General features: G+C 45.6%; 1 protein-coding gene across 2 annotated transcripts in view; it reads left to right on the forward strand.

The window, feature by feature from the left end:
- LOC146203831 (acyl-coenzyme A diphosphatase NUDT19-like) overlaps nt 1-13,570 on the forward strand; it is an 18,788-nt gene continuing 5,218 nt past the window's right edge. Inside the window, exons 1-3 of one of the 2 annotated variants that reach the window (XM_084588939.1) lie at nt 1-246; nt 961-1,706; nt 12,945-13,152. In XM_084588939.1, coding sequence (XP_084445065.1) covers nt 36-246; nt 961-1,706; nt 12,945-13,152 — 1,165 coding nt within the window. In that variant the 5' untranslated portion in view covers nt 1-35. Of the gene's footprint in view, nt 322-960; nt 1,707-12,944; nt 13,153-13,570 lie in introns of both variants that reach the window. The other variant, XM_084588940.1, reaches the window with a different exon arrangement.

Raw genomic sequence — 13,570 nt, forward strand, 5'->3', positions numbered from 1 at the left:
GCCCTACCACGGTGTACCCTGCTCTTTCCGCTAAGATGGCGGCGGCCGCGATTCGGGTGGTGTGGCACCGCTGCCAGTTCAACGGCACTCGTTTGTACAGCGGACGCTTTGCTTTAGGAAACTTTGGGACGCCTGAGGCAAATAATTCGCTTTACTTTCTACCCGCATGCAGTGCTAACCTATCCGCAATGCAAGTGAGGCATTCAACTCGTCTACATGATTTGAAAAAACCTGGGACTGAATCAGGTGCGCTATGTGACTGCTGCGACTGCTGTTTTCAGTGACTTTTTTTTTCTAATTTTTCTTACGCAGAATGTTCAGGTAAGGTTGTTGCTCTAGATTATCGTAATTTAGGCGTATGTGCTACGTGTGGACGGACTTCGATAGGATGTCGCAGGGAGGAAAAAAAAAAAGAGGGGGAGGCGTGCCTCTGTTTTTAGTGACCTTGACGTTCCTGTCATTCTGAAGACGAACAGAAGAAAACGAGTTGTGATGGTGTTTTGACTGCGCCGCAATAACGTGCATTTCTTACTGTGCTAGTTGTGCTCGCCGCCCGACGCAAATTTGTCTGCTGTTTTAAGTTTTAATTGTTAAACATTGCTTCTTGTTCTCGGACAGTTAATTTAGTCGCGGGACGTTCGAAACCGAAACCTATTCAACGCCGCACGTATGCGTAATGTAGCATTGGAAAAAAAAAATCCTTAACTCTGTAGAAACTACTGTGTACTCGACGAAAAGAGAATGAGTGGTAAGAGGACAGAATATAAAAACCGTCACGCGATGCTTGAGCACTACTCTTTCGAACGTATTCATGTAATGCCCCGTGTGTGTTAAGGAATACACGATGAGTGGAACACTGGTGTGTTTACCTCTGATTTGTGTTGCATTTTTATTTCTTTATTTTAGGGCTGAGAGCAGAGTTGTTAACGAGTACTGTTGCGCCCGTTTGATCCGTTGCAGCCATGTCAGCACCTCCATGGAAGGAGGCAGCCAGCCTGATTGTAGTCAGTCGGGCCCCACTGCGAGATGTGGTGGGCAAGGACTTGGCGACTGCCATGATGGCGACTGTGTGGAACAACCAGACCGAGCGTGTGTCCCGTTGCGACTACCGGGTGATGATGGTGAAGCGCTCAAGCCTAAGCTCCTTCATGGCCAATGCCTACGTGTACCCAGGTGGCCACTGTGAGCCATGCGACTTTTCTCCTGACTGGTGGGAGGTGTTTGCTGCTGCTGGTGCTTCGAAAGAAGCACTTCTCAGGGATGTCTGTAGCCGAGCCAAGGGTCCGCGGCCTCCTATGATCACGAAGCCCATGACATTGTCTCACAATCAGCTGAAACCTGAAGAGCATTTACCGGGCGACCTGGCTTACCGCATCTCAGCCATTCGTGAGACATTCGAGGAGACTGGGGTTCTGCTGTTGACGCAAGTTGTTCCCAGTGGTGGTGCGACCGTAGTGGCGGAATCGTTGAGTGAAGGCATAGACACAACACTATGGCGACAGCGGTTGCGAGAAGATCCTGCTAATCTGCTGCGCATGTGCCGTGAAAATAGTCTCTGTCCTAACGTCTGGGCCTTGCACGAATGGTGGGACTGGTTGACACCCATCTCAGTTGGCCACCGTCGTTACGACACCATGTTCTACATCTGCTGCATGGACAAGCAGCCGCAGGTGGTGCTTGACCAAAGTGAAGTGATCACATTGAAGGTGAGAAATGCTTGACAGTTATAGAACTTGAATCCATCAGCTCGGTAGGCCGAAGCTAAGGATTTGAGCATATTTTTTTACTCTTTATATTATGCTGTGTTGCTTGTGCTGAAACAGCATTTCAAACAGTTGAGATGAATCGAAGCTGTTAATTGGGTCTGTGTGCACTCATTTCTGAAATGGGGCAGTGTCTTATCTGCCCCATTTTGCACTGTTTCAAAGAGGAGTGTGACTCCTAGAACAAAACAAAGGATTGTTTTTTTCTATGTTTTATCTAAGTTTTAGAATGGACATTTGGGCAAGTTCATAAGGTGTTAGATTCTACAGTGCGAAGACAAGGACGAGGAAGGTGACACAGTGAGTGCTGACTCGCAAGAGAAGTACAGTGAAACAGGCATTTATTGCTGACATAACCTGTGGCGTCAATAAACTTCACTTGCGATTCAGCGCTAGTCTTGATGCCCTGCCCGTGTTTTTCTTCTGCAGTGCAAATTCAGTAAAGTATTAGGTTGTCTTTATCAAGACCTCCTAATTGCTTGCTGTATGCTAGCTTGAAATAAGAAGTCTCTCAGTTCAGTTCAGTCGTTCAGTCGTGTCCGACTCTTCGTGACCCTATTGACCATGTCACGCCACGCTTTCCGGTCTCTCACTATCTTCCTAGCATCACATAACTTAGTCTGCAGTGCCTCGAGGATGCCATCTAACCATCGCGTTCGCTGCCTACCCCTTCTCCGGCGACCCTCAACCTTTCCCAACATCAAATCTTTCTCCAGCGACTCCTCTCTTCTCATCAGATGACCAAAGTAGCTGAGCTTTAACTTTAGAATTTGACCCTCCAATGAGCAGTCAGGGTTTATGGTCGACAGTATCGACTGATTTGATCTTCTGGCAGTCCAAGGAACTCTCAAGAGTCTTCGCCAGCACCACAATTCAAACGCGTCAATTCTTCGGCGGTCAGCCTTTTTCACAGTCCAACTCTCGCATCCATACATCACAACTGGAAAGACCATAGCACGAGTTATACGGATCTTGGTTGACAGACTAATGTCTCTGCTCTTTACTAGGCGGTCAAGGCTAACCATTGCTCTCTTTCCCAGAAGCAGGCGTCTCCTAATTTCATGGCTGCAGTCTCCTTCCGAGGTAATCTTGGAGCCCAAGAAAAGAAAATCTGTCACAGCTTCCACTTCTTGTCCCTTGATGCTCCAGGACTTGATAGGGCAAGACGCCATGATCTTTGTCTTTTTAATGTTCAGTTTAAGCCCAAACTTCTCACTCTCTTCTTGTACGCGCATCAGAAGTCTCTTGAGTTCCGCTTCACTTTCTGCCATTAAAGTGGTATCATCCGCATATCTAAGGTTGTTGATACATTTTCCAGCAATCTTCACTCCAGCTGAAGACTCGTCCAGACCGGCTTTCCTCATGATGCACTCTGCATATAGGTTAAATAGGCAGGGCGACAGTATGCAGCCTTGCCTCACTCCTTTCTCAATCGGAAACCAATCAGTAAGACCATGCCCAGTTCTGACTGCGGCCTCTTGCCTTTCATACAGGTTCCTGAGGAGACAGATGAGGTGAATTGGAATTCCCATCTCTTGGAGAGCTTGCCACAATCTGCTGTGATCTACGCAGTCAAACGCTTTCGCATAATCAATAAAGCAGAAGTAGATGGGTTTCTGGAACTCTCTTGCTTTTTCCATGATCCAGCGAAGGTTGGCAACTTGGTCTCTAGTTCCTCTGCCCTTGCGAAACCCAGCTTGCACGTCCGGAAGCTCCCGATCCACATACTGCTGCAGCCTACCTTGGAGGATTTTCAACATCACCTTGCTAGCATGCGAAATAAGCGCGATCGTGCGGTAGTTGGAACAATCTTTGGCACTGCCATTCTTTGGAATGGGGATGTAAACTGACCTCCTCCAATCCTGTGGCCACTGCAGGGTTGTCCAAATCTTCTGACATAATGTATGCAGAATGTTAACAGCGTCATGGTTGAGGTTTTGAAGCAACTCAGCTGGAATGCCATCAATTCCGCTAGCTTTGTTCTTAGCAAGGCTGGCTAAGGCCCATTCAACTTCACTCTTCAGGATGCCCGGCTCGAGATCAGTGATCACAACAGTCTTATGTTGGGTTTTCACATTCGGGTCCTTCTTGTACAGTTCTTCTGTGTATTCTTGCCACCTCTTATTTATCTCTGCGGCTTCAGTGAGGTCCTTGCCTTGTTTGTCCTTTATCACGCCCAGCTTAGCACAGAAGCTTCCTTTGATATCTTTGATTGTCTTATACAGAGCTCTTGTGTTCCTTAATTGGCTGTTGTCCTCAACTGCTTGGCACTGTATGTTCAGGAAGGCATTCTTATCTCTCCTTGCTATTTTCTGAAAATCCGCATTGAGAACCTTGTATCTTTCTCTTTCCCCTATAACTTTTGCCATCCTCCTTTCCTCAGCTATTTGCAAAGCCTCCTCAGATAACCAGATTGCTTTCTTGCACTTCTTTTGCTTTGGAACTACCTTAGTAGCAACTTCTTGTACTATATCGCGAACATCAGTCCACATCTCTTCGGGCTCTTTGTCTTCTAGGTCTAATTCTTGAAATCGATTCCTCACTTCCACAGCATATTCTAATGGAACTTGATCCAGATTATACCTGAAAGGCCTTCTAGTTTTCTGCGTTTTCCTCAATCGAAGCTTAATCTTGGCAACAAGAAGCTGATGATCGGTGCCACAATCGGCCCCAGGCCTTGTTTTTACTGCTTGTATAGCGCTTCTCCATCTCTGCCGGCAAATAATATAATCGATCTGATTCCTGTACAGACCGTCCGGTGAAGTCCATGTGTACAGGCGCCTCTTGTGCTGTTGAAAATGAGTATTCGCTATGGTCAGGTTGTTTTCTTGACAAAACTCTACTAGCCTCTGTCCGGCTTCATTTGGCTCACCAAGACCGAACTTGCCTGTAATTCCGGATATTTCTTCACTCCCTACCTTAGACAAAACACTTTTAATATCCGATTATAGAGCATTACCCAGAACACTACAAAAGGATTACAGAAATTGGCACATGGAAATGAGTTTTTCTATTTGGGAAACTAATAGATATTTACATAGATTGTTTCATTTGACCACATAGCGTAACACTGACTAAAACCAATTAGCAATGCCTCTTCTATGGTTATAACATATCATGAAGGTAGCCTAAAGTCTATGCCATAGCTATTCTTTTTTGGCAGTGGCATCATTTCAGTGCACATTATTTCATGTGTTTGGGTACTGTTGGCAAGTCGGATATGAGCGGCTCCCAATATGTGCTCATAGCAGTCATCATCATCATCATCAGCCTGACTATACCCACTGCAGGGCGAAGGCCTCTCCCATATTTCTCCACTTAACCCGGTTCTGTGCTAGCTGCATCCACTTGACCCCTGCGAACTTTAACTTAATCTCATCAGCCGACCTAACTTTCTGCCGCCCCCTGCTACGCTTTCCTTCCCTTGGAATCCAGTTTGTTACCCTAAGCGACCATTAGTTATCCTCTCTTCGCCCTACATGTCCTGCCTATGCCCATTTCGTCTTCTTAATTTCCACTAGAATGTCGGTAACTTGAGTTATTTCTCTTACCCACTCTGCACGCTTCCTATCTCTTAATGTTACCCCTACCATTTTTCGCTCCATAGCCCTCTGGGTTGTCCTCAACCAATGCTATGTATAAGGGCTGGTTATATTCCGAGCATTTTTCTATCACCTGATTGATGGTATGGATATGATCAATAGTAGAGTACTGTTTCCAAAAACCTGCTTGATCCTTTGCTGATCATAGCAGTACTTGGGTTTATTGTAAACCTGTCATCTTTAGGACTTAAGGAGCTTTATTCCTACATTCTTTTCCTGTTGCTTCTCTTTATTTTACATTTGTATGTGCACTTTCTGAACTCATTTTCACAGGTCGTGTTACATGTGTAGTTTGTGCAGCAGCACTAAACTCGGATACAACTTAAGAAAAAAGTGGTTTTCGCCCCCTAAAGGGCCCCCCTGCAGCCAATAGCATCAACAATTCTCGTGAATAATTCCATTGGACCTGCTAGTGGGACAACACGGTGTGGAAGATAAAAGGTGGTTCGCCGCTCCTTAATCGAATTAATTGCGAGGTCGTGAGGATTGGTCGATGCCGTTATTATCTGAAGGGCTTTCTTTGAGGTACATCTGCTACGTTTTTCTCAAGTTTAATAAGACTGTAGATTTAAGGAAAGTTGCCAATGTGCACTCTCATAATTTTTTGTGGTCTCCATTTAGTTTACATTTCAAGTGCATTTGTAGGGGAGAAATATGGTGCAAAATCTGGAGTCTTTTTTTTTTTTTTAATTCACTCGCTAAATATAAATGCCTAGACTGCATGCCCAATTAATTACTGGCTAAAGCAAGCCAGCCAGCAATGTCTGTCACATTGCATCTGCTGCCGAAAATTTTTACGCGGTGAGACTGTCTTTCCAAAGCATGCTTTTTTAAAACATATTGAGCCCTGCTGTGGTGGTGCACTAGTTAAGGCACTCAACTGCTGTGCCCAAGGATGTGGGATTGAATCCCGGCTGTGGCGGGTGCTTTTCGGAGGAAGCAAAAAGCAAGGTGCCTGTGGGCTGTGCAGTGCACGTTAAAGAACCCCAAGTGGTCGAAATTCCCAGAGCCCTCCACTACGGCGTCTCTCATAGCCTGAGCTGCTTTGGGACGTTAAATCCCATAAACCAAACCGAGCAAAAACATATTGAAATATAGCTTCACCACTCATGCCTGATACATCATTGTATCTACCAATGTGAACATAAAACAAAAACAAGCAAAAACTGCTGAACCTGTGTCACAGGGTCTTTTTACAAATGTGCTCATAAAAACAGAATTTGCCTATCAGTGTTTGCCTGCACCAACATTGCTTATTATACTGAAATGGGCCCAGCTATATCTGCTGGAGAACATCCTGCAATGGCTCAGTAGCTTTGGTGTTAGGCTACTTATCCCGAGGCCATGAGATAAAATTCCAACCACAGCTTGTGTACTTTGCGATGTCAGTGCACATTAAAGGGACACTGCAGTACTTTTTTGCAAAAATTGGGCTTTCAGCAGAAACCCACAGTTTTTCATGCTGCGAACTCGAATATCAGACTGAAATTAGGCAGAAGCCAGAAATGATCTTTTTTCAGCAGAAATACGCAGCCCCCGCGACGGGGCTCACCGCGTGTCGCGCCGCCGCCTGTGATTGGCCAAGACATCGCGTGACAACATTTTGAGGACCGGGGAAGCTGCCGATGGTGCTCCTTTGCTACGCTGCGTGCTGATCGCAGCTCTCTGCGGCTCTGTGAATGTCATTATGGCATGCCATTTCCACACGAATGACCTTCAGGATTTTCACCGCATGTATCTGTACCAGACGCGCCTACAAACGATGCAGCACTTCCGTTGTGGGGAGCATAGCTTTGACATGAAAACTTGCTTTGGTTATAATAAGGCAGTTTGAAAAGTCGTGTGTGTCATCATTAGCAGAAACATGGCCCTCAGCCTAACCTCGGCGCACATATTCCTGGGAAGAAAGGGAAGCGAGCAATGCCTTAGCCAACTACCTCCGTTTCAGGCCTCTCGCCCTGCCCGAAAGCTCATTGTTGGGAAAAATGAACCAAGGGCTTGGTGTACCAAATCCTGCTTTGAGTGTCAGTCGTCGTACCTTGGGGAAACGAAGAATTATATAGCAAGGGTGAAGCAGTACACAGCTGCCACCAGACAGATGAACAATAAGCGAAGCGCGGTTGCCGAGCTCTGCAGCGCATGTGAGGCACTGACGGGGCTATTGTGCTGGAGACCAAGTCAAATGCGCGCAGAATGCTGCTTGAGTCATAGTGCATTTAGGAAACTTAGAGAACCTTTCCCTTTTGTCAGACTCTCACAATACACGTTTACTGAATTTGACGGCTGACGTATATTGAAAGCCAAGCTGCAGCTCCTCCGCACCCATACCTTCATGAGAAAACCATGTTCCGAAATGTGTTTTCTTACAAGAGCCTCGTCATTTTCATTTCTAACTTAATTTGCATCCCCAAACAGGACAGGACTATGTAAAATGACGAGGCAGCAACGGGTGCAAAATCACAAGGCCATATATGAACAATTTCAATGATTACTTGCTTGGACGCATCGAAGGAAACCTCGCTCTGAGCGCCTATACTCAGCTGAGTGGTACACTCCTTATCTTCTAATAATGCTCTTGTAAAGGTTCCACGGACATATCAGGCATGTGCAGTGCTAGCAAGGATCTAGAAAACCCTTCAAACCCTAGCTGCAACATAGCAGCTGGCTCATCTTAATCATCAGCATGTGCTGCTGATGAGTTGTCCATAAATTTCTTCAAAAAGTTAGCACGGAAGTCGTTGCGCGGAGCTTTCGCGAAAAAAAAAAAACACAACATGCGAATACAACCATGCACCGATGCTGTCTGCTTGTCACATTGCGAGATTGCACTCCATGAACGGATCGCAATCAAAGCTAAACGCAACGTTTCACATTCAAATAAGACCTGAATAGTTAGAATGTAATGGAACTACGAAGTGCAAGCCTTACCTCCCTTTTCTTTCTTAAATAACCATGGTTCTAGGCAATGGTGACTGTCTCGACTCTTTTGTGCAAGGAAATACAAGGAACCGTGTCATGGTTCAGCCATGCCTTTTTGTCAAGCCCTATAGAAATTGCATTAGGAACAAACTGCATGTGGTTACAGTCACGAAAATGCTTCAAGTAGAATCATTTCTTTGGTTGGTTTGAATTTATCTCTCTTCTCAGTAACGCTGCATTGCGCCGCGAGCTTTTAACACAATGGAAGTTGCATCATTGCGTCCACAGCTGTTCGTGCGTCCGAACCCATGCAGTTGTGTTGTATTAGATGCACAGCACTAGTTAACATGTTTTGTACACCCGCAACGCACGTAAGACGAGGAACAGCGCACGCCGAAAGCCCCCTCCATTAGCTCTAAATGCCTCCGGCTCCTCACAGTGACGTCACGATGGGCAAAGAAGCGAGGTTTCTCTCTCCGCTTTCCTCCTCTGTAGCAGTAGCACAGGGCGCGGGATATTTGAATTGCACTCTTTCATTCGGTGATTGCGCAGGTGTTTTATGCATGATCGAAAAAATAACTTCAAAGACATGATCAAACAAAATAATCTACTTCAAAAATCTGTAGTATTGGCACATTTGAAAACCGCTGCAGTGTCCCTTTAAAGAACTATGCGGTCAAAATTAATCTGGAGCGCTTCACTGTGGCGTTTCTCTTAGCTCTTGTGTCCCTTTGGCACACTATACAGTTATTCTTTTTTTTTTTTCTAACATTGCAGTATGAATTAAACAAATTTTGAACTGCACTCTTTCACGTACATAAACAACAGAAATAGCAAATTGAAATCTTGCGTCATGAGTAGAAAGTTATAGGAGGTACAGTTTCAGATGAAACTGGAGTCACCTTCTTAGGTGTTACCCTTGCATAGCATTTCAAACTTCTCCACGTGACTCGGGACATGTGTGAGCTATGAATATTTCCTTTAATAGTTTATCATGGCATTGATGGATATTTGCCCTGCCACGATGCCTCAGTGGTTAAGGCGCTCAAGTGCTAATCTCAAGGACACGAGTACGATTTCGGATGTGGTGGTTGCTTTTTGATGGAAGCAAAAAGCAAGGTGCCGGTGTAGAAAGGACCCTTGGTGGTGGAAATTTCCTGAACCCTGGAGGGTTCAGGATATTCCGTATAGCCTGAGTTGCTTTGGAACATTTAATTTCTCTAAAACCGATTTGCTGTATTTTCACCCTAAGCGACTAGCTAGCATGCTTGAACTACCAAGAATTCTTTGTGTAATGGCCTCTGCTTGATTTATTTATACCTGTTTCAATGCTCAATCCATTAACCACTAAGTATCGTAATGCCCGTTTATGTCAATGTGGTAACATTCACTCAGTGTCAGTGGGAGGCACAACAGGCTCCTGGGTGCTAGTAAAGCAGTCAAAAGAAGTACTTGGTTAACAAATGAGCACAGTGTCATTACGGTGCTAGCACTCAATATGAATGGCATTTCCAGTTTGTAACACTACTATGCGACTGTTAATAGTTGGCTCTCAAAGCATTCAGATGTGTGAATGGAGCCTACCAACTGTGTGAACAAATAAAAAAAAAAGCGTCTTATCTAAGCATATATATTAATTTTTTTAGGCAACGGCTACACTAAATTTGTTTACTTTTTGCCATGTTGTGCTTTAATAAACGTACTTGTTAAAATAAGAACGGTTTGGCAAGCAAGACATTGGGGAGGAGTGTAATGCTGTGTCACTGGGATGTAAAATCCAGGCATCATTTCAGTGAAGCTCATTCATGACCATGTGCTGTTCGCTTCATGGCTACATGCTCCAGTTTCTTGAGCATTACTTGATCATTGTCTTATTTGTTCAAAGACCCTAAGTATACATCATAATACAGTGCTAGCTGGCACTCTGGGTCAGTTGTCTGGTGCCTCTTAATGGGAGCTGTTTGGCCTAGTGTTACCTACAGTGGGCAAGAGAATTGTGCGTCATCCATAACTGAGCATGATGAGCAAATACCGATTTTTTGTGAGGCAGCCTAGTTACTTGATTGATTTCTTTTTGAGACTGGAAAATAATAAGACTAAACTTATTGCTATGGTAAGTTGCTGTATCGCAGATATCGGTTGATATATCAAATGCGACTGATGCCGGCTCCAGGCAGCCGCTTTTCGATGGAAACAAAAAGCAAGGTGCCCGAGTGCTATGCGATGTCAATGCACGTTAAAGAACTCCAGGTGGTTGAAATTTCTGCCGCTCTCCACTACAGCATCCTTCATGGCCCGAGTTGTTTTGGGGCGTTAAACCCACATAAACCAAACCATCAACTGGTACACTGCATCTTGCATTCAAGGGGCAAGAAATAATACAGCAAAGGCATAGCTTGTGTGACTTGAAGTCTGACAGGTTATTTGCCCTACTTGCCCTTCAAGCATAGTGATTATAGGATAGTGTATTTATCCCCATTCCAATCTTGTACATTGGCATGCAGCTTGCTAGTGGATGCCCAAGATTGATCTTGCGCAAGTAGCTGTGTTGCGGGGAAGTATTGCTCAACTTTTTCAGCCTTTCAAAAAAGGTTAAGACGTCTCATTTAGAGAGAGATTTATTGACAGTCTTCCATACGACTTCCTGTCGTAGTCTGCATGTGCTCCTGATGAAGTTTCACAGGAACTGAAGGAGGTTGGCATGTCACTCTTAAGAACATCAGTTTATTGCCCCCATTGTATGCCTTCCAAGAATCCCTTGAGCTCATGTGAAGGTGAGCACAACACAAATTTTAGTCTTCAAATGAAAGTAAGAGTATGTAATGTCACAAAATTCTGTTACTCTTGCCCTTCTCAAATATGCTGCACTGGAGGGAAGTGAGATAAATGCATTCATTATTCAATGTACAGATGCATGTAAGCTTAAGTAGCATTCAGAAAGTAGCTTAAGTAGCATTCAGAAAAGCACTGAGTGCAGTGATATGGTTTGTTCGGTAGTCTCAAATGCTTGCCTTGTAATTGTTCCTAGGTAACGATAAGTGTTAGGTGGCCTATTTTTTCCCCGTTTTCGATTTAACAATCTAAAATGGAAACTTGCAGATGAGTTTGAGGACGAATGTGCTGTCATGAGGTGTACAGGGTGTTTCAGGGAAGATTAGGTAACTTTAAAAAATAATGTGTTCAATGTAGGTAAATATTTGCAAGAACAAACACTGTCGTGGCGGACACAATGTGCAGCAAAACTCTCAATTATCCAGCTAAATAACTTAAACCCACCAATTAACTCCTTAATTATCGCAGTTAGGTGGTTAATCGCAACGGGGAATTAGAAGCCATGAGCAAGATGATGTCATATAATTTTTTTTAAACAAATAAAAGCTCATTTTCCAAAGTCCTGCAACGCCATAAAACCGACGCTTATTTCTGTACGAAACCGAAGTTTCGCTCAACAAGACGCATGGGAAGCTGGGTACGGAAGTGACGCCTGGTGATGGCGTATTGCAGTGGCAACGGCGCCAAATTCGAACTGCCTGCTCTACTTTGATGTGCCATGCGCTCAATTTCGCTCCGTCACTATCAAAAACGGTGACCATGGATCTGGTAATGAATAGCCTCGTAATTAAGCTGTGAGGCAGAATAATGTAGATGACGTGGTGCAATGCCGCTTGCAGTTCGAACTGTGCGCAGTTGCCGCTGTTCACGTCATCACCGGACGTCGCTTCTGTACCGAGCCTTCTGCGCATCTTTTGCGACCAGTTTCGGTTTGCTAAAAAAAAAAAAAAATACATCCGATTTACTCGCGCAGCAAGACTTTAAAAATTGAGTTTTTCTTCGTTTCAAACACTCGTATGGCATCGTTTTGTTCTCCGCTTCGACCTCCCCATTGGAATCAACCACCCAACTGCGATAATTAAAAATGTAATTGGTTTTTTAATTAGCTGCATGATTAGCGGTCTCTTGCAGCGTATTGCGTCCGCCACTGCGGAGAGTTTGTTCCTACAAATATTTGTCTCCTATCTTGAACCCACTATTTTCTAAAATTACATAGTCTTCCCTGAAACACCCTGTGTTGTGGGTGTATACAGGGAAAGGAGGCCCTGCAGTCAGTGACGCCGAGTAGTTCTTATGATGCAGTTAAATCTCTTAGCGTGAGAGCGCAGGTGAACGGCAGGTACGCCCATGGTACGGGGGTTAACCGCCATGTCATAACAGTTAAGCAGTCGGTGCCCTTGGTTGAAAGGCCCGGGTATTTACTGCCACGAGTTGTATCGGACCACAGTTGAAGCTAAGCGTAGCACAATATACTACTTTGTGAATTGCCGGCTGCAAAAGCCAGTTGTAGAGAGGAATTTGCAAGAAATTCGAATGCATCACAGCATGCGCATATGCATCGTTTTTGCGAGCATTGCGCTTTTGCTTTATTCGGTTGCGAAATGATCGCCACTGGAAATTCTCGAGTTCCGAACGAGTGTATTTCGAGAATCAAAGTTAGAATATATAACGCTAACGGACATGGACGAAAAAGGAAAGCGCGCACAAGTGCTGTTCGACTTCGTTCGTTTGCGCTGTATTCAAACACTGAGGCCCACTGCAACTCGCCCGGCTCAGTATTCCCTTGTTTTGGAGAATGCCTGTTTTCAGGTGCCCATCTTGCTTGCAGTGGTGCACCCCGGAGGGTATGCTTCAGGACTACTCCACCGGGGCAGTGTTCCTGGCTCCGCCGCAAGTCTACGAAACGTCGCGGCTGCTGAACATGACCAGCTTCGCGGATCTGAGCCAGTTTGCCTGCCGCAGAGGGGCCGAAGGCTGCGAACAGTGGATGCCCGTCATCGCCTCGGCCAGCGACGGTGCCGTGTCGCTTCTGCCAGGTCAGTTCCCACGCGCGCCCGAGTCCAGCCCTCGAGTCCCCAAGACTCGGGGCCGCTGGAGGCTTCTGCCGTACGCGCCGTTTCGAAGGAACCAATAAAACGGAGGCGCGGCGATTGACCTCGCTTTCCAAAGCAGACTTCCGCAAACCTGCGCACTGGAGGACCGCCGGAAAGCAAGGCAGAAAGAAAACATTCTCGGGGGAATCATCGGCTGCATTCCTCCCGAGGCGTCCGTAGAGCCTGCGCCGCCGCGGTGGGCGGCCCCGTTTCCTTGACCTTGTTTCGATGCGCTCCCCAGTCTTTGTTTTGTTTCTTTTTTAATCGCATCCGCGCGGCTGATCTCCTGTCCCATCCCCCCCCCTCCCTTCCCCCCCTCCTCCTCCTGCCTTCTCATCTCGTCGGCCAGTTCTGCAGAGAA

Source organism: Amblyomma maculatum, chromosome 1 (assembly GCF_055883805.1).
Source record: "Amblyomma maculatum isolate TAMU_Amacu chromosome 1, ASM5588380v1, whole genome shotgun sequence".
NCBI classification, from domain to species: domain Eukaryota; kingdom Metazoa; phylum Arthropoda; class Arachnida; order Ixodida; family Ixodidae; genus Amblyomma; species Amblyomma maculatum.